Source organism: Ambystoma mexicanum, chromosome 10, assembly GCF_040938575.1.
Source record: "Ambystoma mexicanum isolate Mex_15411 chromosome 10, UKY_AmexF1_1, whole genome shotgun sequence".
Classification (NCBI taxonomy): Eukaryota; Metazoa; Chordata; class Amphibia; order Caudata; family Ambystomatidae; genus Ambystoma; species Ambystoma mexicanum.
The window spans coordinates 256577040-256604496 of record NC_090932.1 but is presented as its reverse complement, the minus strand read 5'-3'; the positions used below and the strand labels follow the sequence as shown (position 1 = coordinate 256604496).

Sequence of the window (27457 nt, the reverse complement as noted above, 5' to 3'; positions counted from 1 at the left end):
GACGATGTTGCACCAACTCAAATGGAGTAATTTCTCTGGTGATATATGGTGTGGTGCGATATGAAAACAAACATTTCACCAACTCCTTCTTAAAATTCCTGTTGTTCTGTACACATATCTGCACCAAGTCCTTGAGCCCTCAATGAAATCCTTCAACCGTATTGTTGGACTGAGGGTGATACAACAATGTGCACTTGTGCTTGATGTCATGAGATGCTCGGAACTTGCACAGTTAGCGAGACGTAAACTGAACCCCATAGTCTGAGACTATGGATTTGGGTAGTCCCTCACTTAGAAACACTGTTTTCAAAAGCTCAATCACACTACTGGTATTTACTTCACTCAATGGGTGTACAATCAGCCATCTGGAATGGTAACCCACTATGCATACTAGGAACTTCAATCTTCAGGTAGGGTTAGGAATGGTTCTGCAATGTCTATAGCTATTCTTTTCCATGGCCAAGGTACTTTAATATGAGTCATGGGGCATGTCCGGGTAATGGCTGACTTATCATTACATTGGCATGGTCCACATTTTTGTACTCAATGGTTCATATCAAAATCCATTCCCAGCCACCTAACATCTGCCCTCAATTTATTTTGCCGTTCCACTTATGCCTGGGTACCCACACGGAGCTAGGTTCACAAATTTAGGCCTTAGTGGAAAGGGTGCACCAACACTTAATCTCGCATAATGCAATTTTATCGCACACTTAACACAGAAGAAACTTGGCAAAATGTATGACGATCCCCCCTGAGCTTCCAAGACAAAATTGTCTTACCCTTAATAAAATCTCATATGCTTTGTGAGCATTGTTCCACACATTCAATGACATTCTGATTCTTCCATCCATAAACTTCAGAGCAAACCTCAACTCCACTATCCACCCATGACACTTCACATTTTTGAGACAAAGTGGTCATCCTTTCTTTCCACTGACAATCTAGACAGACAATCATCTTCTACATCACTCCTGCTAGGCATGTACTCAACTTTGAAATTATACTGCTGCATCTTGGTCAGCAGCCTCAGAAGTGTTGATGACAACTCTCCCCTCCTCCTGGATGTAGCACATATATTAAGAGATTGTGTTCAGTTCTTTTGGCAAAATAGATACCCCACAGAAACATCTTAAAGTGCTAACCTGCCCACACTCACTTTGGGATAATGTTCAGGATACATAAACCACTCTCTTAAGAAAATCGTCCACTCACTGATTTAAGGTAGACCTTAATTCATAACCACTGCCATAGACACTCCACAAAGATTCCTTGCCAGGTAAAAAAAAACCCTTAGGGGCTGTACCTTTCTAATCTCTATTTTCACATCTCAACTTGAGGGGGTTAATCTGATCTAAGGAAGAGGTCATCATTTTGTTGTATTCATTGATTAAACTTTCAGGGTCGGTAATGTCGGGCAGTGAGTTAAGGGTGGGTAGAATGGCAGGGATAAGCCCATCCACTGTAATGTTTTTTTTTATTTCTCATTAAGGTAGGTGGAGCCCTAGGGATAAATGTGGGAAGGGCTCTGGTGGTGTGAGTGTAAAGGAGAGCAGGTGGTGGTCAGTCCATACCAGTGTAGAAGAGGTGATGATATTGGCATGGTAGTTGTAGTCTACTACCCAGTCTAGAATTCGCCCTTTGTTGTGGGTGGGGGTTTTAATTTTTTGGGTCAGGCCAAGGTCTGTTAAGATGTTTGCTGTAGCCAAGGCCGATTGGTCTAGCGGGTCATTAAATCCCAGGTTACAATCTCCCAAAAGAAGTACTTGTGTTGAGTTTTTGAGGTTATCAGAAAGTAGGGTGTAGATGTCTTCCTCAAATGTCCCGATTATGCCAGGAGGGCGGTAGATCAACTGTATGTTGAGAGTCTGGGAATTGACCAGTGGTAGTTTGATTGTAAAGGCTTTGCAGGATTGAAGGTCGAGGGGGGGGGGGCTAGTCTGACGGAGAGACTACATTTGCAAATAATAGCAATACCTCCGCCTCTGATTCCTATTCTGTCTTGTCTTAGTATAGTGTATCCGTCGGGGATTGCTAATATCAATAGTGGGCCTGCTGCTGCATGCAGCCAAGTCTCAGTAATAGCGAGAAAGTCTAGATTTTCATTCAAAATCACATCGGCAATCTCAGTGGCATGTGCCACTAGTGATCTTGTGTTTATCAAAGCTCCTTTAATAGGAGTGCTGGTGGGAATAGTGGGTGCTAGACGGGATGTGGGGTGGTCTTTATGTTTGTAAAGATGGGGTTTTTAGTTTCTGGACAGCCGTTGACGGCGGACTTGGTGGTGATATGAGTTGAGTCAGGTGGAGTTTTGATGTTTTTTTTTCCTGTACAGGTGGGTATTGACCTGATAGGAGGCTCATACATTTTAGCTAGTCTGGCTCTCAGGTGAGAGTTCCTGGATTCTGTAGTGCATGGATAGCTGAGGAGTCTACTTTGAGGGTTGTACATGGCTGAAGGGCGTTTGGTTGTGTATTCATTAGTTGGAGCAGGGTATGTCCTGCTTACTAGGTCATCAGTTATTGGTGTATAGGGCATAACGAGGCTAAGTTTGAGGCTTAGTGTGAAGAATAGGATACAGGAGAGCTGGATGATGGCTGTAGTGGGCATACTGAGGCCTGACTATGTGTTAGCTGCAATGGTCAGTTGGTGGTGTGGGCGTAGCTTGTAAACATAGGTGTACTATCTGGGTCTAGGAATACAGTCAAGCGCAGTTGGTTGGGCTCATCGGCTAGCTCAGGTGCGGGAGGGCAGGCTTATTCAGGGATATGCAGAGCAGGCACAGTGGGCTGGAATAGGCACAATCAGAATGGGCACAGTGGGCGGCAATAGGCACAATCAAAGTGGGCATAGTAGGCTACAATGGGCACAGTGGGATACAAAAGGCACAATCAAAGTGGGCACAGTAGGCTACAATGGACACAGTGGGCTGGAATAGGCACAGTAGACTCTGGTATCATGCATATTGAATGGGCTAATTTAGGGCGCAGTGGAGACAAGCATTGGGAACATAGGTGTGCTACGCATATATTGCAAGCCGGGTCAACCGGCTATGTGGAACAAGTCTAAACAAGGTTGGTTACTCACAGAAAGGTTCATGCCTACGTGAGAGACTTGTCTGAGTAGGCGTACGTGGATCTTTGTAGCGTGACCGTTTGTTGCTGAAGAGATCTAAGGAGTATGAGCGGCAGTGGCGTACCGCGACAGACGGGTTATTGGCCTTATAATGGCCTTTTGTGGTCCTTTTGTTGGTGATGAGAGGGATAGTGTGCCACATCACGTGGGGGGCCAATATCAGGACTATACGCGTTATGGTTAAGTCACAGTTGCAAAGGGTAGACTCCAGTTGCAAAAAAGAGGCGTTCCCTTACCATTTGAATGGAGTAGCTGGGCAGGCACACGGGCAGCGTGGAAGGCACCTAGGCGCGGCAGGCAATGACAGGCATGGACAGGGTTGGCCTTAGTAGGGAGGCCTTTGTTGGTGGAGGCCGGCTTCTGCCTCCGGTCAAGCCCGATTGGCTTTGAAGCTAGCAGGGGCAAGTTGCTATGAAACTTTTAAACAAAGATCTGAAAAACGGATCAAATGGCGGTGGCCATTTTAAAATTGCTACGAGGCTCGTGGTGACTCGAATGGGCATTCCGTGACGATCTGGAAGGAGGCCGTGGGTGAGAGGCAGCAAAGCAGCTCTATGGGCAGATAAGCGCAGGTGCTTATACGAGGTGCTGCTCCTGCTCACTGTGACGATCCCGTCATCTGTATGCAAGGATCATAGGACCAGCTGCTCCCGCAGCATTGGCCGGGTGGTCAGCTGCTCCGGCAGTGTTGATGAGGGTCTCCTGCCCTTGTGGAGGGGAAGGTCAAGTGAGCATGGACAGGGTCGGCCTTAGTAGGGAGGCGTTTGTTGGTGGAGGCCGGTTTCTGCCTCCGGTCAAGCCCGATTGGCTTTGAAGCGAGCGGGGGCAAGTTGCTAGGCAACTTGTAAACAAAGATCCGATCAATGGATCCAATGGCGGCAGCCATTTTAAAATTGCTATGAGGCTCGTGGTGACTCGTATGGGCACTCTGTGACGATCTTGAAGGAGGCCGTGGGTGAGATGCAGCAAAGCAGCTCTATGGGCAGATATACGAGGTGCTGCTCCTGCTCACTGCGACAATCCCGTCATCTGTATGCAGCGATCATAGGTCCAGCTGCTCCTGCAGCATCGGTCGGTTGGTCAGCTGCTCCGGAAGCGTTGATGAGGGGCTCCTGCCCTTGTGGATGGGAAGCTCAAGTGGGCATGGACAGGGTCGGCTTTAGTAGGGAGGCCTTTGTTGGTGGAGGCCGGCTTCCGCCTCCGGTCAAGCCGGATTGGCTTTGAAGCGAGCGGGGGCAAGTTGCTAGGCAACTTGTAAACAAAGATCCGAACTATGGATCAAATGGTGGCAGCCATTTTAAAATTGCTACGAGGATCGTGGTGACTCGTATGGGCACTCCGTGACGGTCTGGAAGGAGGCCGTGGGTGAGAGGCAGCAAAGCAGCTCTAGGGGCATCATCTGTTTGCAAGGATCATAGGTCCAGCTGCTCCTGCAGCATCGGTCGGGTGGTCGTCTGCTCCGGCAGCGTTGATGAGGGGCTTCTGCCTTTGTGGAGGGGAAGGTCAAGATTGCCCCCCTCAAGTTGAGACCAAGCATGCAAAAAATCCACTTGAACAAATGGTTCACCCCATTCCTAAAAAATCTAAGGCAAGAAAAAAGAAAATGTGAGGCGACTTATAAACTACTACCCTCGGAAGCAAATAAGCTTAAGCTTACCAATTTGTCAACACTCTATAAAAAAGAAATCTGCCTTGCCAAATGGGATTCCTATAACACCCGTATCTCCCAAGCTAATAGTAACATGAAAGAGTTATTCACCATTCTCGAAGAATTAGAGAGACCCATTGCTATACCTGAAACCTGTACCAAAGATAAAAAATGGTGTACAGACATCCAACATGCCTTAGCCAACAAAATATCGACCCTACAAAACAAAAGATCTTGGAAAAAAGACTCCCTTAACACCTCTCATACACCTAAATCTCATGAGCCCTCTGTCGGCACTCAGCCCCCACGATTTAATTTCTCTAAAGTATCTAAGATCGAAGTGGAAAGAACCATTCTATCCCTTAAACCATCCAATTGCCAGGGTCACAACTGCCCCGCACAACTCATCAAGGATGCAGCCCGAGACCTCTCACCATTCATCACCAAGCTTATCAACAGTTCATTCACATCTGGTACCATCTCTAAGAACCTTAAAGAATCATGGGTACTATCACTCTTAAAAAAAACCCACCTTATATCCCTCAATAACTATAGACCTATTACAACTGTCCCCTTCCTGCTATAAATCTTAGATAAGGTGGCCTAGATGCAAATTCAAAAGTATTTAGAACTACACCACCTATTAGGAGCTAGACAGTCATGTTTCCGTCCACAACATGGCACGGAAATAACCCTCATCGACCTCAAGTCACAAGTAGATAAAATTAGAGAAAGTGGCAAATCAGCTTTGCTTCTTCTCCTGGACCTCTCAGCTGCATTCGATCTGGTAGATCATGTGATCCTTTGCAACCACCTCGACACAGCAGCACATTTCTCTATAGAGGCTATAAACTGGATTTCATCCTTCCTTAGCGAAAGAACAATGAGGGTCTTCTCACCCTCAGCTGTAGCTGACTCCATACCCATCACCTGCGGTGTGCCACATGGGTCCTGCATCTTGCCCACGCTGTATAACATATTTACTAAGCCCCTTTTCGATGATCTGGATCATCTTGGTATCACCTACACTAACTATGCAGATGATACTGAGATCCTCCTCCCACTTTCCAGGGATTATGACAAGCATTTGGCCTTGGTGAACAAAGTGTACATCATTACCCAGGCATGGATGGCCATGCATGGTCTATGCTTGAATGATGACAAAACAGAACTCATCATCTTGGGTACCTCAACTAACTTAAAAAAAACTAGGACCCAGTTACTCCTTGTTCATAATTGATGGAAACCTCATAAAGGTGGCCAAAGAGGTAAAAACATTAGGTTTCTACCTTGACTCTACCCTATCCTTCTCCAAACAAGTTAACACACGTGCGTCTTCCACGGCGTACACGTGTAAACTTATCAGAACAGGTAGACCATTTCTCTCAAACAATAGCTGAATTATTCTGGCTAGAGCCCTCATCTTGTCACGGCAGGACTATTGCAATGCCCTATACATAGGAGCCAATAAATCTATCATTACTAGAATACAAATCCTACAAAATAATGCCCTTAGAGCGGCCCTAGGTATCTCTAGTAGGGAGCACATTGCTGAGAGTAGACAAATGGACAATTGGCTCCGGACTAATGACAAAATCCTCCTCAACACTGCCTCACTTACCCACAAATCCCTCAACAAGGCCGCTCCTCTATACCTTTCGGAAAGATTCCACAAAAGAACTTCCTTAAGACCAACTAGAACAGCAAACCAAGACTGCTTGTCCATTCCCAGATTTAAATTATTACAGTTGGAGGCAACAGTGTCCCTGTCAAAGCGGCTAAACTCTGGAACTCCCTACCCCCATCATTGAGACCTGACCAATCGTACCAGAATTTCAGATCTAACACCATCCTCTGGTTAAAATCTACGGACCACTAACTTGCACCTGGCAGGTTGCCTCCTGCACTCACTCTCAAACTAGTAAGAATACTTACCGACCACATCTATCACATCTCACACCCCTATACATTGCCAAATCTGCAAATTTGTAAATATTGTACTGTATATATCGTACCACTGTTGTAATTACTGTACTTCATTCTATGTCTGTATGTAACTAAGCTTTGCAAATTCTTGTTACTGTTTGCCACCCTAATACCCTCGGGTCTGGTGCGCCTTCTAAATAATAATCAAACAAACAAATGTATTGGAAATACTCTTCTACTCAAACTTCTCCCTTCCATAGCAACCTTTGCAATAGTCTGTCGTGTGAGCAGATTCAACAATGTTGGAATACAACTCAACTAGACCTAAAAAATCGCATAGCTGTTCTGTTTTAGCTGCACTCGTGGCTTTCTCAATAGCATATATATGACTGGGTTTTGTTCCTTTTCCAGGAATGGAATATTCCAAATAGTCTCTTTCTTAAACTCAGAATTTCCATTTGTTTATTCTTAAGGTCATGACACTCTCCCTTTCAGCTTCCAACACTCACTTCAATGCTATGTTATGCTCCGCCCCATTCTGCCCGTAAGCCAAAATATCGTCTTGGAAAGCTACAGCACCCTTCATGCCCCTGAAGAGATTACAAATAATGTGCTGCAACACGGATGCTGCACTCGCCAATCTGAATGCCAGTCTTTTAAATTGATACAGGCCATTTAGAGTTTTGAACGCTGTCAAAGCTTTAGATAAATCATATAATTGTACCTAGTGATATTCCCTAGTCACATCAAGCATGCTAAAAAAACGTTTTCTCACCCAGTAATGCAAGAATCTCTTACAAATCTGGTAAAAGATGGCCTGCAGGCGGACGTGGAAACACCAGCACCATCACAAGATGGTGCCGGTGTTTCCACTTCCCCATTCCAATTGAGTCCTATGGGACTCAATGGGAATGGGGATTAACAGAATTCCGCCTCCGGGATTCCCAGGGCACCAGGGTCATAATGCCTCGGTAATTCTAAAAATCACGGAGGCGGAATGGTAAGACGAGTCTGGCGGTAACCGAGTCAGAAAAACCGGCAGGTTACTGCCGGACTCGTAATGAGGCACATTGTCTACTGCAGGACATTGCTTGTAGCTTGCTAAATGATCGGGTTTGACACATCTGAAAAAGTAGCTTCTGAAATATCCAGACTGAGGCACACCCATATCCTGGATCATTCTCTTTCCTTTGGCATCAGGGTTCCTGGTACATGCAATAGCATAAATCTGATCTTACTCTTCAACCTCCCGTTCCTTCATGCTTGTCACAGATGCTTCTATGCTCCTTGCAATGTCAATAGTGGTATTTAAGTCAGTGTTTGCTCCTGTCCACAGCTTTTCTCTGATTGTATTGTTGTGGGCATCCATGAGTATCTGATCTTACAGCAGCTCTCACAGGTATTCTACATAAAGTACTCCCCTCTCCATCTCTCCTGTTTAAACGCTTCTAACCACAGTCTTGATCTGCTGGCTCCATAAATGTACTTTCAGTCGCCTATCACTACTCATCGTAGGACAGTCTCTGGCTCAGTTTACCTTCTGATGTGCGGAGGCGGTTAATGATTAGGCCACCCCCTTTACTCCGCCCTTATGAAGGCATGGCTGTGTGTCAAAGTCGAGGCAAACTAGGATGCAGAGCTCCAGTTCAGCAGACGCGAGTGGCAGCTGCCGATCCTGGTCACCACAAAGTATAGGGCAAAGAACACGGTGAGGCCGAAGGAAAGTTACTTAATCTATTTATTTTAAGAAAAGAAGGAGAGAGGTGGGTGTTGGGGAGGACAGGGAGAGGGAAAAGCCCATTAACTGTCATCGAATGCAGGAGTGTGCCACACAGATCTCACTAACAGGGGGACCTGCATGGCAAGTTTACAATAATATGACACTAAATCTTCTCTGTGTATTACTTATTTTCGTCACATTCAAAATTGTATAAGAATGTATTATTATTTGTATAGAGGGATAACTAGTAATAAAACAAATATTCAAACTATTATTGTTTTTTGAAGCTTTCTTTCAAAGCTTTTCAAAACCTGACAAAAATGAGTACTACTATTGTATTTTGTGGAACAGGTCAGGGGCCGTTATAAGGACAATAATGTCGTTTCCATTGTCATGGTCCTCAAAGTTGTACAATTGAAGTGTATCTGTTGCTTCAAGCAGTGTGGCTTTCGGACCTATGTTGGCTCTGTTTGACGTTTGTGTTTTCCATGGAAGGATAATGTCAGCATGAGTCTTTGACTATAATGTCTGCACATCCCAGAAATGTTGTTTTCTTTCAGGACACAGAGTTGCTGTGTGCAAGTCTCTTTCCAAGTGTCCAGATTAGAATTGGCAGCAGCTTGCAGAATCTAAATCACAAGGAACTCTGAACAGAAAGGTTCCCGTTGTCTTGACATGTAATCTTACCTGGCACTGCAGCTTCGTGAGGAAGATCAACTGCAGCTTTCCTTTGACGTGATTGCCTATCAGGTTGTAGTGCCTAAAAGTCCACCAGTGAGGCCCAGACAGCATGTGGCAGAGAAAGTGTAGTGACCTTAGTGTAGGAGCAAAGACAACACTGGAAACTAAATACAGTCTGTGATGCTACAGCAGGAACGAAAAGGGAACGTCTAGGCAGCTAGGCAGGCTGCTGCTCATCATGTGACATCAGTACCTCTATAGATCACTAGTCTTATAGTGAAGTTGGGCTGGAACTATGAGGCAGCAGCACTGCCCTATACACCTGACCTCACCTAAACAAGGAAAACGACTGCTTAAATAGACCAGTTCCAACATCCAAATCTTGTCCAAAGGAACTAAAAAAGTAAATTGGTTTCTTATATCACAATTCATGCCGGAATCCATCCTCTAAGTGCAAGAATGGGACGGGGTATGGAACCTGCCCTGCTCAGGGTGGTCTGGTTTCCAAGTTGAGCGTGTTGCTACTGAGCTATCCTCTAGGTTGATTCTATTCCATGTTTTCTGACTATCCACACAAAATCACTCAGTAAGGTTTGACGACTCAGAAGAAATATTTGCACAATCAATGGTTATCTGGAAAACCTAATATGGTCGAAGCTCCGAAGGACTGGACTTGAAACCCCTTGAACCAGACCATGGAAAAGCATGAACACAGATTTGTTCAAACAACGTATGAACGGACACATTTCTATTATTATAGGATGGATGAAAGGCACACTGTATAAGAATCACAGACTTGCGCTTCCTGAAGATGACATCATGAATACAGATATTTCAGTAACCAGCAACTTTCATCTGCTAAAATTTATGTTAATGAGGGACACAAACATGTTGGGAGAATCAGTGTGATGTATTGATATAGATTAATTTAAATTCCTAAACGTAGCAAAAACATGCAAAATAAACAATAAAAAAAACACAGGGGTGCCATGTTCTGTAGAGTTAAGAGTTTAAAGTCAGTCAGGTCTCAGAGGTTGCACATAAGAGTGGCTGCTCCCTATTCACTGATAAGCAACACAGAAAGAACAAGTCCATTTTAGGATACATTGTTTACATTGCTGATATGGGAAAATGGGTGAATTGTAACAGTAGACTGAATTAGCCATTGGAGGGCACACATCGTCTATCCCTTGGACAGAGTTTTCCCTGATGAACTCCTAAGAAGAAGAAGAAGAAGAAGAAGAAGAGAACTGTGCTTTTTTATTAGGAGGTGTTTCAATGAATGCTCCTGTGTTTACTCATAATACACGACAGAGTTTATGGGCCTCATTACGACTTTGGAGGTGCTGCCTCCAAAATCGGGTCCTGGTTTCCTGAATGGGGAATTACCGGGCCATTCCGAGTTCGGAGGGCCCAGTAATTCCTCCTACTGGGAACCAGGGCCCAGACCTTCCCCATTCCCATTTGAGCCCCATAGGGAATGGGAACGGGAGCTAACAACGTGCCGATTCCGACCGGCCCATTGTTAGCTCCCTGGTCCCCTTGTGGGACCCGGTAAGGACGCCTGGTTTTACCAGGCGTCCTTACCGGGTCCTGCGAGGGGACCTCATGATTTTGCGGAATAGGTTTAACGGGTCCGCCTCCATAAGCGGAGCCCCTTAACCCATTCCGCAAAAGTCGTAATGAGGCCCTATGTCTAGAATGCTTGCCTTTTCTCATTCTCTAGTTACCTTCTTCCCATCACATGCTCTCTTGAGTTCATTTCAGGTTTCAGCAGAATAATGTAACACTTTGGCAAGAATATACAGCCAAGCAGTCCAGAAGTGGAAGCCAGAATGGCAAAGATCTCCACAGACACCATGAGTTTCCCCCTCGTGCTCAGATAGGCCGGGGTAAAGGAGACCCAGACACTGACAAAGACCAGCATGCTGAAGGTGATCAGCTTGGCCTCATTGAAACTGTCTGGAAGCTTCCGTGCTAGAAATGCCACTGCAAGGGTAACAGTGGCAAGGAATGCCATGTACCCCAGCATCAGCCAGAATGCCCAGGTGGAGCCTTCATTGCATTCATTCAGGACCTTCTTAATAGAGTATCGGAAATTCATCTGTTGGAAGGGAGGTGCAACAACGAACCAGGAAACGCATATGAAGAGTTGAATCATGGGACAAGTAACCACAATGCAGTATGGTATCTTAAATCCAAACAACTGCTGCAACAGGCTGTAGGGTTTGGTAGCACGGAAAGCCAAGATCACTGTCGCAGTTTTTGCCAAAACACAAGAGACACATAGTGCAAAAGCAATGCCAAATGTCACCTGGCGAAGCATGCAATTCAGTGATAGTGGCTGGCCTATAAACATGAGAGGGCAGGCAAAGCAGAGACCAAGAGCTACAAGGAGAAGGTAACTGAGAGCAAGATTGTTGGCTTTTACAAGAGGTGTTTGGTTGTGTGTGACGAAGACAATAACAATAGCGATCACAAAGAGGATTCCAACAAGAGAGATGGTTGTTAGGACTTCTCCCAGTGGCTCCAGGTAGGAGAGATACTCAATTGGTTTAGGGATGCAGCTGTCACGTCTCTCATTGGGCATCTGGTCATATGGACAAGGGGAACATTCAGCAGAATCTGAAAATAAGTTTGACATACATATGCCATTATTAGTTTTTATATATTTAAGTCCCCACCAATGATCCCACAACTCACTGGTAATCTTCATGCACATATTTTTACATTTGTTTTATTTGGGAGTTTTATACAGTGTAAACCAGGCCTGAAGGGCATTAGAGAACATTAGGAAACAGATCCAGAAGAGAACAGCAAGATGGGAAGCGTGTTCAAATCCAACCAATAAAACAAAAACATCATACATGCATCATGTGACTAGAAAGGCAATAATTGATACGGAATATGATTCCAATAGAAATGAATGGACTATTCAGAACAACCTATTTTTCTTAAATATTGTAAATACTTTAGCAATGGCTTGCCATAAGATGAGAGCAATAAAATGTCTGTTCAAATTTAGAGGTCAGCATATTCCCTAAGATCCCCATTTCGATTATTCAGGGAAATCAAATGGCAATTACACTTCAAATATGGAAGTTCCTAAAACAGTGCTTTTGCAGAGATTGGGTGTTATGCATTCATTTGCCAACAGGTTTAAAGGGAAAGCTATTGCCCATGTATTAGATGTTTATAAGACTCGAGATCGTTCAGTAGCCCTTTATGGAGCTGAAGTAAGGGACTATCAAGAATGTCCAGTACTGAAAAGGGAAGAAAGATTATTTTTAAAGAAAATATTGCTCTTACCTAAAAATGCACCAAATATTCATATTTATTTATTTTTTATCTTACACTGAAAGCTCAACTAAGACGTGTTATTATGGATGCATATTCGGAGCTCAGAGGAGCGCCTGTTGTTTAGGGGGTTGATTGAAACACGTGTGGATTGTAATTGAATTGGGGGTTTAGAAACGTATGGAGCAAGATTGTTATATCCGTTGCCTGATATCAAATCCGTGAAAGCGGCTTGTGAAAATCCAACCCTAGGGAGGATTCTAATTGAGTATTTGACTTTGAAAGCCAGAATGGAGAGTTGAATGATATCTCAGCTGGATAACTAGCTGTCACAGGCGTGCATTATTTTTGAAATCCCATTCCAATTTGCTGCCCCTGGCTGGAAGAATCTTGCAGCGGCAGCCTGGCCCATCTGCACATTGCCCAATATGACAATACACTGAGAAAAGGTTATCACTTTTATCCTTCCTTACCCTTACTATAGTCACCTTAGATCAATCAAGCTGTTGCCAATTTTCAGGAAAGTAAGAATTGGGTAGACCATCGCGGCTATTGAGTTTAAAAAAAGCAGAACTTCCATTTTACTTTCTGAATGTTTAGATTGTATATGGCCTTTGTGATGGCAAAATATGAATTTGAATGCTATTTAATTCTGACAATAAGGATTTTATACAGTTGTTTGTGGAGACTTTTTGTTATGTATTTTGCATTATGTAAAATGTATTCTTGGAGTGTTATCTTGTAGAAATATATGATTTCTGAATAAAGATGTGATGATGGCTAATGTGGAGTAGATAAGAGAGAAAATTGGCAAATAGAAATAGTGACATTTTAGCATTTTCCAAGGAGAGAAGGAATTGACTGCAGAGAAGAAGGATACAGCATAAAGCGAAATTCTTGGCATACTCAGACACACAGTAAATATGAATGGGTAAACCCTATTTTCTGTTATCGGGGACAGCCATCGTTAGGGGAGGAGACATGTGACAAAATAACAAGGAAGGCAGTTCCCCCACTCTTAATTCAACTGCTACAAGTTAGTGCACCATCTAAAACATGAGTGCTACAGAAAATTATGTAAACAGATCATTAGGACTCCGTACCAATTCAAGACAGACATATTTTATTCAAAATGTTATCACAGTGAGAAAGTATATAAAAACATCATAATACTAAATTACAAAAATTGTTGCACAGCAAAAAGTAAAGCACAAATTAAATTACACAATTCTCTTCTCAGAGGTGGGTTTATTACGTGATCATGTAGTGTGTCCATCAAAACAGATTTCTTATCATAAAGTTGTTGATTCCAACGACAAAACAACAGGCTTTCATCACTTATCAGTTTGTTACATTCAGTTCCGTTACACCGTCACACCGTCACACCGTCACACCGTCACACCGTCACACACATTTATATCTACAGAGTTATACTGCTATGGTCTCTGTCAAACATGCCAGAGTCTTTGCAGCCTACAAGATAGTCGACATATTTTTCGGATTTGATACAGGTTATATTGCACTATCTCTAGCATTATTATATCCGTCTTCAGGACAAACACTTTTTCTGGTGTTGTGGTTAAGTCACAGAACCCCTTCTTTTGAGCAGATATTTTAGTTCAAAGGCCGTTGAATCAGAGTAGATTTCCTTATTGTGAGGATTTCACATTCCTTTTATAAGGTAAAGGCTTCTTATTTTGCCTGTGAAAGAGGTTGGCTGATCCCAATCTGTTACTTCAATTATTTCATTCTTTCTTGCGTCGTATATTTATACAGAATGCAGGTGGTTACTGCCAGATTCCGACCACATTCGGCGCCATCTACTAGGAGAGCCCCTGTGCCCTGTGTGTTATGTGATTTTCCATTTGCGATAATTGTTTCCAACCCAGAAACATCCCTTATTCACTTCCAATATTTTGAACGATTGGGTAATTTGCACTATATGAAATGTAATAGTCATTGAAATCCCTGCAAGCTGCTATTGAATCCAAAAGGATAATATTCAGTCCAATATAACAAAAGGATTTAGAAACCAATCGCTGTGCTTAATGGAGATTATTGATCATTTCTGAATATTTCATCATGCTTGTCCAGTATTTTTCATTCTGGAAGGATAATGTTATTCAAACAGTTTTTACCAAGTGGTAAAACACTGGCAGGCTGACCATGGACCACCAAGAAAAGATTTCTATTTTGCTGGCTTTGAAAAAGGTTCAAGCTCAGAAAGTGTCAAGAAAAAGCTGGGCATTTATTGCTGATAAACAAAGTCAAATATGATTGATTTATTTATTTGATTTATTATGCATTTGTAAGGAGCTTATACATCGAGAAATTGTGTTTCAAGGCGCCCACAGGACAAAGGGAAGGGAAATGGGAACAAAGGCAAGAATAAACTGATGAACACGAAAAAGGGAGATACTACTAGGCTTTGTGAGCATTCAGAACATGCAAGTGCAGGGAGTGAGAGAAAGGACGGGGGGTAAGTGCTAGGATTTCCACAGAGGTAAGTGCCAAGGAGTCAGATGTGTGCAACAGTAAGTGCCTGGCAGAGATTACTCTGTACAGAGGGATCACCTGCCAATAATCAGTACAGACCTGTCGTAACACAAGCCAGAGGGTGCCCGAAGGCAAGTGCTGGGATGGGGCGGAAGGCTGAGGGTGATTGGGCGGAAGGCCAGGACCCAGAAGGACAAGGATGGTCCCAGGCCACCAATCTCTCAGTGACTGTGGGGTATTAGCATGGGAGTGAGAGGGGGAATGAGGAGGTGAAGAGGAAAGTCTTGAGGAACTTACAGAATTTGAGGAGATCCGGCTCAAGATGGAGAGGAAGGGGGAGGCTGTTCCAGAGGAGAGTGCCAGCCAAGGAGAGAGATCTGCCACCAGCTTGCTGCTTAGAAAAGTGCCTGACATGGAGAGAGCTGAGCCGGAGGAGCGGTAAGATCTGGCAGGAGATTATTTGTCGAGAGTAAGTTGTAGATAAATTAGTCCTGGACCCCAGACAGCCTTGTGGATGATGCAGAGGAATTTGAATTTGATCCTTGCAGCAACTGGGAGCCAGTCGAGGGTTTTTAGGGCTGTAGAGATACGGTCCAAGGGCTTGAGGCCAAGGATAAGTCTTGCAGCCCTATTCTGGACAAACTGGAGCGGGTAGAGAGAGGAAGAAGGTAGTTTAAGGATGAGGCTGTTGCAATATTCCATCCTAGAGAGTACCAGGGCTCTAGAGACTTGAGCTTCTGGGGAAAAGTGGTGAGGAAGGAAGGATACCTCTGAGGAGGTGGAGTTGAAAATGGGCCTCCTTGGCAAGATGCAGGATGTGAGGGAGGAAAGAGAGAGAGAGAAGTCAAAGATAACTCCAAGGTTTCTGGCTTCAGTTGCAGGAGAAGGGGAGAGCCATTATAGGGTGGCCAGAATGAAGGGAGGATAGAGGGAGTGGAAGTCTCAATGGAAAGGATCTCATGCTTGCTGGCATTGAGGCGGATATCATTGTAGACACACCAGGACAGGATAGCAGATAGGCAGTCGGGAATGGTAGAGGAAGAAGGGAAAGCATCAGCAGAAAGTTTGAAGAAGAGTTGGGTGTCATCTGCATTACACTGCAAGTGAGGGAAGAAGGTGGAGATGAGATGAGCAAGTGGAGTGAGATTGACATTAAAGAGCCAGGGTGAGAGGTTAGAACCCTGGGGAACGCCAAAGGTGGCGATAGAGCTAGGAGAGGAGAAGGAGCCCAGGATGACCTGGGAGGGACAGTCAGTGAGGGATGAGGTCAGCCAGTCCAATGCCCGCTCCGAGATACCAAGGGTATCATGGAACCATTTTGTGAGGATGGAGTGGTTGGCTGTATCAAATGCAGAGGAAAGATCCAGTAGGATGAGAACAGCCGGAGAGTTAGTGTCAAGAGAGGCAAGTAGTTCTTCACAGGTGTTCGGAAGAGCAGTTTCTGTATCTCTGGATGCTCGGAATCCAGATTGATGGTCGTGTAGGCAACTAACAAGCTCAGTATGCTTGGCCAGTTGGGGGTCGACCAGCTTCTCCTGGAGATTCCCAAGGAAGGGAGTGATAGAGATGGGGAAGTTGTTAGCCAGACACGAAGGGTCGGCAGAAGGCTTTTCATGAGGGGGTGCACAAGAGAGTGCTTGAGGGAAGAGGGGAAAGACCCAGTATCAAGAGAGTGATTTCATAAATCAGAAAGTGCAGGGGCAAGGGAGTCGATGTTGTCCTTAATAGTTCTAGAAGAACAGGGGGAGGTCTGTTTGGAAGAGACCTTCATAGAGTGGACAATCCTAGTGATCTCTTCCGATGTGATAGGGGAGAAGAAGAAAAAGGCTGAGGGAGGATAAAATAATGCTCAGTTTTTGCAGTGAAGTGGGTGGCCCGTGCAGTGCAGAGGGCCTGAGAGGGAAGAGGCAACGTGGAGACTGCTGAAGGATTGACTAGTTGCTTTTTAAAACATTCAGCAGTGTTGCTGTATGGTCTAGAGACACAGACCTGGATGTGGGCCCTCTTGTTAGAATGCATGGTGAAATGATAATGTCTTTGGAGAAGGCAACAGGCCAGTTTGTCAGAAGATGAGCCTGTGTTCTGCCACTTGCGTTCTGTAGCTCTGCATTTGCGCTTCAGGTCTGCTAGATCAGAGTCATACCAAGTGTATGCTTGGTGGCGTGTTTCAGGCGGATCCTCATGACTGGGACAAGAATGTCAAGAGTGTTAGAGATGGTGAGATGGAGGTTGCTGAGAGCAGAGTCAGAGGTAGAGTCTCAGTGGGAGGAGAGGGTGGGATGAAGGGTAATGCAAAGGAAGACATTGACACTCGTTTCATCGGGCAGATGTCCATGAACGAGGTTGGCAGAGCTGGGGGACGTGTAGTCAGAGGGTTGAGAGGGTCCAGGTAAGAGGAAAGGAGGGAGTGGTCTGACCAGGAAAGCAGAGTGGCAAGTGGGGCAGAGAGCGAAAGATCTGTGTGGATAAAGGCATCAAGAGTGTGTCCAGCAGAGTGGGTAGGACCAAAGAGGAAATGGAGAGGGAGAGCAAGGTTTTACATTAAGTTGGTCAATTAGTGCATCATTCATACATTTTATAATGACAAAGATCAGCCAATTCATTTTTTCAATTTAAATTACTGCAATGTGACATGTCATAACAGTTTCGGATCTCAAGTTTATAAAAGAAGTAGATATATTCCCTGAGGAAGTGCTGTGTCTATTCACTGTCGGACAATAATTGGCAACGAAATGGTTACAAACATTAATATGGAATATAGAATATAGAATATAGAAATACCATACAATTTAAATGGACACCATTCTTAATTTGCGTAATACACATTTTAAAGAATTAACTCTTGAACTTGTTTTTGAGTAGCATAATCCTTCCCCAATTAAAACAACTGGAACACCAAGAAAAAATACTCGGAGGTTATCTGTAATAGAGAAAGAGACTGATGCTTACCATGAACATAGTGATCGCATAAGAAAAAAGTAATTGGCTTCTAAGGTTAGCCTAAAGACTCCCTTTTTTAGGTTTGGCTGAGAGATGGTTGCTCCATCAAGTTGGTAAACAATGTTGTAGTCACAGTGTGTGCTTGCTTTAAAGATCCAATGGTTTATCTTGTTGTTTCCTTTTTACTGTGTGTGCATTAAGATGATCAAGATGGCTGTCGTCATCTTGGACAATCCACTTTCCCAAGCTCACTTTCAAAGTCAGAAATGTTGGGCAATTTGGTGTGGAGACTCAACTGCAAGACAAGGCAAGGCAATGTCCCTCTCCCAAAGTAAGGGGAGATCAGCTTTTTGAATCTGCACTCCGTCTGCCAACAAGGCCTCTGAAGTGGTCTTTCTACCTGACCTGTTTTTAATTAAAGACAGTGGAGTCAATATAGTAGACACCACATAGGAAACTTGTAAACTTCCTACTATGGTGTTCCTATACCCCCCTTGCCCCATCTGCCATTTCAGTCCCACTATCAATTTTCATCCCTTGTTGTCTATCACATAGACCCATGCTTTTTCTTGAGATACCTTTAGCCCTATGTTCATTAATATTGTATATTTCCATACTAATTTTAAACATATGTTTTCACTAAATATGGTTTCATTTGAGTGCACAATTTATTCTTCCAACATGGCATCAAGCTCCATATATGGCAATAGTTTCACATGCCATTTTTAGTACAAATATGACGTCATACTTGACAAACTCACATGTTATGTGGATGTTCTAGTCTTTTTCACATCCATGAATAACAAAGAAATACCTGCACCTTTGTAGTGGGTTTGTTAGAACAGCTTTTGTTGCCTATAATCAACATCCAGCTTACTAAGCGTAGCTGCAGTTTCTTGTCCAATCAATACAGTTCATAAGTTAATACAATTGCTAATTTGCTATGCACCTGGCAAACAATGTAATACTAAGTTGCTTACCCAAGACATTGGTTGCTTTTCTATTACTTTGCCCCTAATCACTACACACTGTAGCTAGTACACTTATGTTCGCTTATGTTCCACGTAGGGACTGGGTCTCTCCTTTCTCATTGGACGCAGCATTTTTCTTTAACCCTCTTTAAGTGTAATGGGCAATTCATTATTTTCAAGGTCCATATTGACATGTGAGATATTGTTGGACAAAAAAGTCCAGAAACAATTTTTGTGATCTTTGCTATTTGTACATTGTTTCATTGCTGCAGGTCAGTAAAAGAAGATTTATGTTCTTTTACCTTTTGCTAAAGTTTTAGGTACTTTGATATATATGTATTTTGTTACTAGCTTTTTGTTTGATTGTTCACCTTGTTGGTCTTTTCACCTTTATACTCTACCACAAATTATTGCTTTGTACCTGTGGAAGATCCGACAGCATCTGAGGGACATGCCAGGCTTTTTTTACATTGGGGTCTGTCTAATTTGACCCTTTGAGAACATCTTGAACAAATTTGTTTGCATTTGTTTTTGTATTTATGTGTAATTCTTTCACAAATGGTAATTGTGCTGTATTTTCAATTTCTCCCAGTGCAAATGTTCTGTTTGATTTTGTAATTGTGTGATTGTCTAGACTTTGATGAATTTGATATGATGTTTTTGATCACATTAACTGTATAAAGTGAGAATGTGCGAATATAATCTTGTCTTTTTTTAGTTCATTGGGTATGCACTTCCAAGTGTGTAACTGATTTTTTTTATTGGAATTTACCCTCAAGGTTTTCCATCACATTTCAAAACACATATTCTCTGACTGGGGTTCACTTTGTTGTTTAAATTCTTTTGATGGAACATACGATGTACACCAGCATAATCAGGCCCAGGTCTGATTGGTTTATTTTTTTTGGGGTGAAACCCAGGGAGCCACCCGGGTGTAAGGGAGTTTTTTACCTAGCAAATGCTTGTGATTGCATGCGCAAGTCCCCTTCCGGTAATATAATGGTACTGTTCCAAGTCAATGAAACTGATGTTCCACAAGTTAATCAATCTAAAGAGTTTTGTTACTTTACTCAGCTTCTGAAACTTGGTTGACACCTCATTCAACCTGTTATGTCATTTTCAAGGCTCAAGTATTATTTTCTGTTAAAGACCCAATTGATCTTGTTATTAATGTCCTAATGGAAATGCTATCAAAGCGGGCATTAGTTTGTTTGTTTGTTTGTTTGTTTGTTTTATTCACTTATAATGCGCACCAAACCCGAAGGTATCCGGGCGCAGCAGTACAGAATATGCAAGGCTTAAGTTACAAGGTTACGGATTACATGCAGAGCAAAATATATGCAGGCCATGGACAGTCGATTATCGATTACATACAGGCAAAATATATACAGGCCATAGAAGGTCAGTTGCAGATTACAAGGAAGACAGAATATAAACAGGCACTAGCAGGACGTTGAATCACTAGCCAGAGGGGGAAAATGTACACATGGGCAACAAGTAGGCGGGTATATAACATTAGGAGGTCTCAGGAGTTAAGTAAGAGCTAGTGTGCTAGTCATTAGCAGACTTCAGCAGATTGATATAGTTGGATCTGAATTTCAAAAAGGGCTGCTCCTCACGTAGAGTGTGAGGCAGTGAATTCCATAATTGGGCCGCTCGGACCTGGAATCTACCTCCCCCAGCCTTAGTCAGCCTGAATCTTGGTATGATGAGGCTATTGGCATAAGAGGTTCTTGCTGGTCGGGTGGAACTTCTCTTTAGGAATTTGTCTGTGAGATAGCTCGGTGCAGCATTGTTCAGAGCTTTGTGAACAAGGGATGCTACTTTTAAATGGATTTTGTTTTGGGTTGACAGCCAGTTGTTTTGGCGCATGATCTTGGATATATGCGATCTTTTGGACACGCCAAGCTGCTCGCAAGGCATTATTTTGTAGGATTTGAATACTGTGGATGATAGATTTATTAGCACCAATGTAGAGGGCGTTGCAATAGTCGAGCCTAGATAGAATCAGGGCTCTAGCTAAAATAATACAGTTGTTATCTGAGAGAAAGTGTTTGCCTGCTCTAATAAGCTGAGAAGTGTAAGCTGTGGCAGATGCCATAGACTTCACCTGTTTGTCGAAGGAGAGGGTGGAGTCCAGATAAAAGCCAAGTGTCTTTACCTCCTTGGACACCTTGATGATATTACCATCAATCTCAAATGAGGTGTAGTCTTGGCCTAGCTTTTTGAGGTTAGAATGAGTCTCCAGGATGATGAGCACTGATTTATCATCATTCAGGTATAGACCATGGGTTGCCATCCATGCCTTGATGATGATACACACCCTATTTACCAAGGCCAAATCCAGGGCTGGACTGCGAACAAAAAGAGGCCCTGGAAATAATGTTCAAAGTGGCCCCATATTACACATTTTTACCAAGCCCAATCCTTTTCCTATGGGGAAAATTTGGAACTACAACACAAAAAAGGCACAGCGTGCAGAGGCCTACTGGGTAATCTCCAGAGTTCCCTATAGGCCAGTCCACCTCTGCTGACAGTCCTCAGTCCCATGCCCCGTTCTCCTTAATACTTTCCCCCTTAGCCCATACCCTAAAGCATGAAACTGGGGCTCTTTCACCACAAACTGAAGCCTGAGCTCTTCATCACCTGCACTGGAATTGCTGCCAGTCTTAACCTCCTAAACATCTGTAAAATCGGTAAACCTCCAACCTTTTACTCCACCAGAACACTCACCGCCACTCCGGTCCTGAGCAGGCAGGATTGCTTCACTAGTCTCCACCTAGGACGCTCCTCACTCGCTTTGCTCCATGAAGTCACTGAACCTTACAAAACAAACTCTAAAACTCCCCCCATCACCGCTCACCTCTGAGCAGCATCAGGATGTGGGGTGGCTATCCAAGCTAAATCGCTTCCTAGTCAAATGTATACAATACACCAATAAATGAAATATCATTCTTGTGTTTAAATCCATCCATGGGCTGACACTTGCCCTACCTGGCTGACTCTATACTCCCCCCTCCCCCTGGACTGTACATGCTCAAGCTCTCTTCAACCTAACCGTAACCCCTGCACCCTGTTCTGTCACCTGCCTGTTCTATTCGCCTCCCGGCTACACCTCACTGGAACTCTATATCCCTGAACTCTAGGACATTCCGGAAATGACTATCTTCAAGATTGCCCTTAGGAGCCACCTTGCCTCCCACGAGAGAGGCTAAGGGTTGAATTTGATCATCTACGTCCTCTACCCCAAAAGTATTGCTATTACTGAAAATGTATTTGAAGTCTGTCCTCTACTCTCCCCTTTACTGTTTCATTTCCAGCTCCTTTCCCACCACCAGTCGGTTTTATGTATTTATATGTACTACTACATCATGGCTTTGTAAATGTTAGCAAAGCTCCCAGCAATGGGTCTGAGTCAGACATCAATACATCCTTTATAAAATGCTTCACAGTGAAGCAATGGTCACTTGCCCATTAAGCTTTGAACTGGAGGGGAACTTCCGGCAATGGCTACTGGGTGGCGCTGTACTGTGTGTGGCTTTGCTCAAATGGCTTACTCTGTCTATATATAAAGAAGAAAATCTGCTTGTTTGTTCCTTATACAATTCCACACCATTCCACCAATCTGCACAAAAGTTTGCATATTTACCTGTTAGGACCCTGCAGACATTACTGGCTACATGACATTTGGACACCTCACTCCTTTCCCTGGCTTTCAGCCCCTTCACGTGAGAGATGGTTGCAAGAAAATAGCGAAACACATCAATGTGGATGTAGAAGAACCAGGCAAAGCTCATTTTAAGCGTCTCGGCTCGGGAAACAAATATGAGAAGCCTCGAAAACCACGTTTCAAGGCCCTAGGATGCACAATTTCTGAGATATTTGCACTGCACTGCAACACGCCAGAGTGATGCGACAGGTGGGGAGAGCACACAGAAGGTCCCAGTATGCTGCAGCACACCAACTTCCATGTCAGCCAGCCACACGCTCCCATTCTCAGTGCAGTTTACTTCAGAGTGCAAAGCACATTAAGCGATAATCAACTCGGAACAGCGACCTACAGGATCATTGATTTTCAACAATTGATGAGTGTTATCATGTCTGTCTACAGAACCCGTGCAGAATACTGCTACTTTTTGCTAGTTTACAATAAATAAATACAAAATATATCCAGTGTTTTAAATGCAATCCCTTGCTTGATTAACAGCCCATAAAATATGATTTGCTACTCAAGTTTTTAGCAATAAAGTACTTATTGCAATATTGATATCACAACCTTGTTCAACTTGGGTTACTGAAGTAAATTTGTGTCAGATGAATGACCCATTTTTTAAACCAGTGTCTCTAGGGACTCTGTATTCGTTATTCTAATTATGAGCAGCCTATTTTCATTTTCTTAGACCAATCATACTGTGTTTTTACATGTTCTCAACTAGATTGAGGTATGAAGAACTATTTCTTCAGAATTTCAAATAGTTTATTCACTACAAACATGTATGGAAAACATGTATGGCTTTCTTTGTTGCCTTTTATGTGAAGCTGAATAATTGTAAATAGTTATATCCAAGAGTAAGAGAAATATTAATGCTTGCTTATATAGTGCTTCATCTTCCCTCTTCTAAGCGCTGTAATAACAGATGGTAACCCACTTTAATGTACTAGCCTTTTCCACCTTGGAAGTGCAATCGACTAAATTGTTCTTGAAGCAGGATTCGGTTTGCTAAATGCAAACTGGTCTCATGGTTGAGGACATGTATCTTATGAGCTACCCACCACCGAAGGATAGGATTTTTCATGTAGGGCTTAAAATGTGTTTTTAATCATAGAACAACGCCTGACTACTGTAGATGACAGGCAAGCTTCATCTTAGAGTAATGGGTAACTGCAAAGTTGAAAGCCAAACGACATCCCAGTATCGCACTTCAGAGAGAGAAAATATCACTGATTCGAATCACAGTGTTGTATGGTGTGTGCTACACAGTATCGGAGCATGGCTGTTGTTACTGTACTGGAAGTGCTGTGCTGTGTGTGTGCTTTACTGTATATTCGTGTGTTGTGCTCAGTGAGTGTTGTGTGTGTGTGTGTGTGTTGTGCTCTGTGTGCTGGACTTTCTTTACTGCACTGTGAGCGGTGTGTGGGCACTTTGTTTATTGTGCTATGTGAATGCACGTTGCTCAGTGTGCGTGTGTAGTGTGGATATTACTGTATGTGTGTACTGGTCCTGGAATATTAGTGCATGTGGCTCAGTGTTTACGTGTAGTGTGTACATTCCCACTTTACACGCTCTAGTGTTCGTCTAGGGAGGGCCACTGCTCTCTCTGCTTTGTGGCGCTTTCCACTTGTTTCTGCTTCAAAGGGGGTGAAATGCCAGCCTCTGAAAGCTGTTCAATTTGTGTATACAGCAGAAGGGCAAGGGGTACACGTTGTGAAGGGGACACCAAATAGATCACGCAACACGCGGGGTAGGCCGTGCCAATGCTCGAGGAGGAAGAGGGGTCCAGCCTCCCTGGCTGGACCCTAGCTTAGGGGCCTGTGGCTGTTTCTGGGGACCCTCGGTTCCCTTTAAGCTCCCGTCCCCTGTCTTAAGAGGGGCCCACTCGAGACCTAAGCAGAACGAGGCAGCTTTAGACTGCAGCAGATTAGGTTAACTCTGTGCTGTGCTTTCAACCACTCACTGAGCAGAATTGCATGTGCAATGTTGATTGCAAGCTCCTAAGGTGCCGAAATGATCAGAAAATAACTTGCTGTAAAAATACAGGAAATAGTTCCACTTCATGAAACAAATGTGCGGTCGCACACGCCTTCTTTTACCCAGCTGTCGCCTCTTATAAAAATGCTAAGGACGCCCTCAAGTTTGTACGGTACCTGTCTGACTTCACATCTCAGTTCTGTTCCGGTGGTTTGCAGGACTTTTTCTGCAGCTTTCCGTAGGACGCCCTCCAGCCTGGTACTTCCGTCCTGGCTCCAGGTGCTGTGCAGGCAGGGCACGTGCGGTTTCCGGTGCACTGTCAAGGCCAGCCGCTCCCCTCCATGTAACCATTTCATTTCATTTACCATACGGCTTCCAGATTGGGGACAGCATGGGACCTAGAAAAGTTCACTACTCTGCAGCCATCTTGCACCAACGTAATTTGCAGCTGCATCCACAAAATCAGATCAATATTTCACATGACTCATTGAAAAGATGAACATGTTGCAGTATGTGGGCTTTATTCTGCCCACCGAATGCAAAGCGGCTGTGCTCTGCCTCACTTGAACACCATTAATCGTAGCAATCCTCACAAAGCTGAACTCGAAGATGCCTATTTAAAAAAAAACACTCGAACCATACCACTCCGCACCCATGCTGAAAAGCCAGCGTCATCAGTCAAGTCAGCTCAGATGTCAGCTCAGATGCCCAGCCCTGCTGGGAAGAAACGGAACACGCAGCCAGTGCGCCTCGGTCAGTGAGGGGTTTGGGCAGCCAATTCAATGCAATACATCCATGCAGATTCATGTGACGCACACAATCACTCATTTTGTATCCTTCCGCCAAAGAGGCCCTATGCCCAGAGGCCTACCGGGGGATGTCCCGGTGTCCCGGTGGGGCAGTCCAGCCCTGGCCAAATCCTTGTTGTAATCCCCAGAAAGTGGGAGGAGAATCTGAGTATCATCTGCATAGTTAGTGTAGGTGATACCAAGAAGGTCCAGATCATCAAAAAGGAGCTTAGTAAATATGTTGTATAGGGTAGGGGAGACGCAAGAGCCCTGAGGAACTCTGCACAGGATGGGGATCGGGTCAGCCGCTGCCGATGGGGAGAACACCCTCATAGTCCTGTCGCTGAGGAAACACTCGATCCAGGTTATGGCCTCCTTAGAAAAGTGTGCGGCTGAGTGTAGGTGGCTGCTAAGGACCCTGTGGTCCACAAGGTCAAATGCAGCCGAAAGATCCAACAACAAGAGCAGAGCCATTTTACCTTTATCTCATAATTCATCTATTTGTGCCTTCAAATCAATGAGGGCAGTCTCAGTGCCGTGTTGGGGTCGGAATCCTGATTTACATTCTCTTAATAGCTTATGTTCCAAGAATTTTTGGATATGGTTATAAGCAATCTTGTCCAAGATTTTAGGCAAAAAAGGTACTGTTGTGATGGGACGGTAGTTAGTAGGTATAAGTCGGTCTAGGGTTTGCTTTTTGAGCAGAAGTAGTACCCAAGATTGTTTTAGATTTGTCGGCACAGTGCCGGACGCGAATGAGGCGTTGGCAAGTTTCAAAATTAATGGGGAAAGATCCCTGGCAGCGTCTTTTATAAGCTTTGCAGGGCAGAGGTCGCCCTGGCAGTTGGATGGCTTGAGAGAGAGGATGACTTTCTCCACCTCAAGGATAGAGGTTTTTGAGAACATGAATCGTGCAGCTGACTCCTGTTCCTTTGAAGGGGGTTCTGTGTTCAGATTGTTGGTCTGGGATGGTTGAATGAGAGAGGCTTTTTTCTTAGCTATTTTCGTTTGGAGCATGGTTATTTTATTTGATATTGCGTGTTGAATATCAGAGCACCGTGTTTTATCTTTGGAACATGTGTCCGGAATGGGGATAGGTGACTCTAGTTCCTTGAGGATGGTGAACAGTTCCCTCATACTCGAGTTAGCATTAGATATACGCTTGTTGTATGAGTTTCGCTTGGCCAGGTGGATTTCCTTTTTATATTGGCAGGAGATTTCCGTTTATTTTGTGGTCTTCTGAGGGGATTAGCCCCCATGCTGTTTCGCAACCCCTCTTAAGTAGTCGTAGATCCTTTAGTTCAGGGGTAAACCATTTATTTAAATGGGATTTGGGTTTACTCTGTCTAAGTTTTAGAGGGCCGATGTTGTCAAGGGTGGTTAACATGATTTTGTTGTACTCGTTGATAAGTGTTTTGGAGTCTAATTGATCCGCTAATTGGTTAAACGTGGGTAGGATCACAGGAATCACTTTATCCTTGGTGATACTCTTTTCATTTCTTGTTGGACATCGCGGGCCATGGTGGGTACTGGCAAGAGTGGTCTAGACGTGGATAGTTCAAAGGACAAGAAGACGTGGTCTGTCCAGGGTTGTGGGTCGATGGATTTGATGTTGGCGGTGCAGTTGTAATCTCCTAGCCAATCGAGGATTCTCCCTTTGATATGAGTGGGATCGAGAGTTTTATGAGTTATGCCCAGATCAGAAAGAGTGTTGGCAATGGTGGTGGCCTTTTTGTCTAGAGGGTCGTTGTAACTCATGTTAAAGTCCCCTAGGACAAGTAATTGTGAAGAAATGTTGAGGTATTGGAAAGTAGGTTGTAGATATCCTCCTCGAATGTCTCTATAGGTCCAGGTGGTCTGTAGATGCGGTGAATAGTCAATGTCTAGGAGCTAACTAGAGGAAGTTGGATGGTGAGCGCATCACATGATTCGGAAACTATGGTGGGCATAGTTCTCATGCCTAGGCTACTCTTTCCGATGACAGCAATGATGCCGCCGTGCATATTAGTTCTGTCCTGTCTCAGTATAGTATAACCATCCGGGATTGCTAGGGAGAGTAGGGGTCCTGCTGCGTCGTGCAACCAAGACTCTGTGATAGCAAGAAAGTCCAGGTTTTCGACCGATATCAAATCGCAGATATCCGTGGTGTGTGCAGTCACGGATCTG

At 44.0% G+C, this 27457-nt stretch overlaps 1 protein-coding gene across 1 annotated transcript in view; it reads right to left on the bottom strand.

The window, feature by feature from the left end:
* Nucleotides 1–10836: 10836 nt before the first annotated feature.
* Nucleotides 10837–27457, bottom strand: part of LOC138492853 (vomeronasal type-2 receptor 1-like) — a 100380-nt gene continuing 83759 nt past the window's right edge. Inside the window, exon 6 of the mRNA XM_069620186.1 lies at nt 10837–11735. Coding sequence (XP_069476287.1) covers nt 10837–11735 — 899 coding nt within the window. The remainder of the gene's footprint in view (nt 11736–27457) is intronic.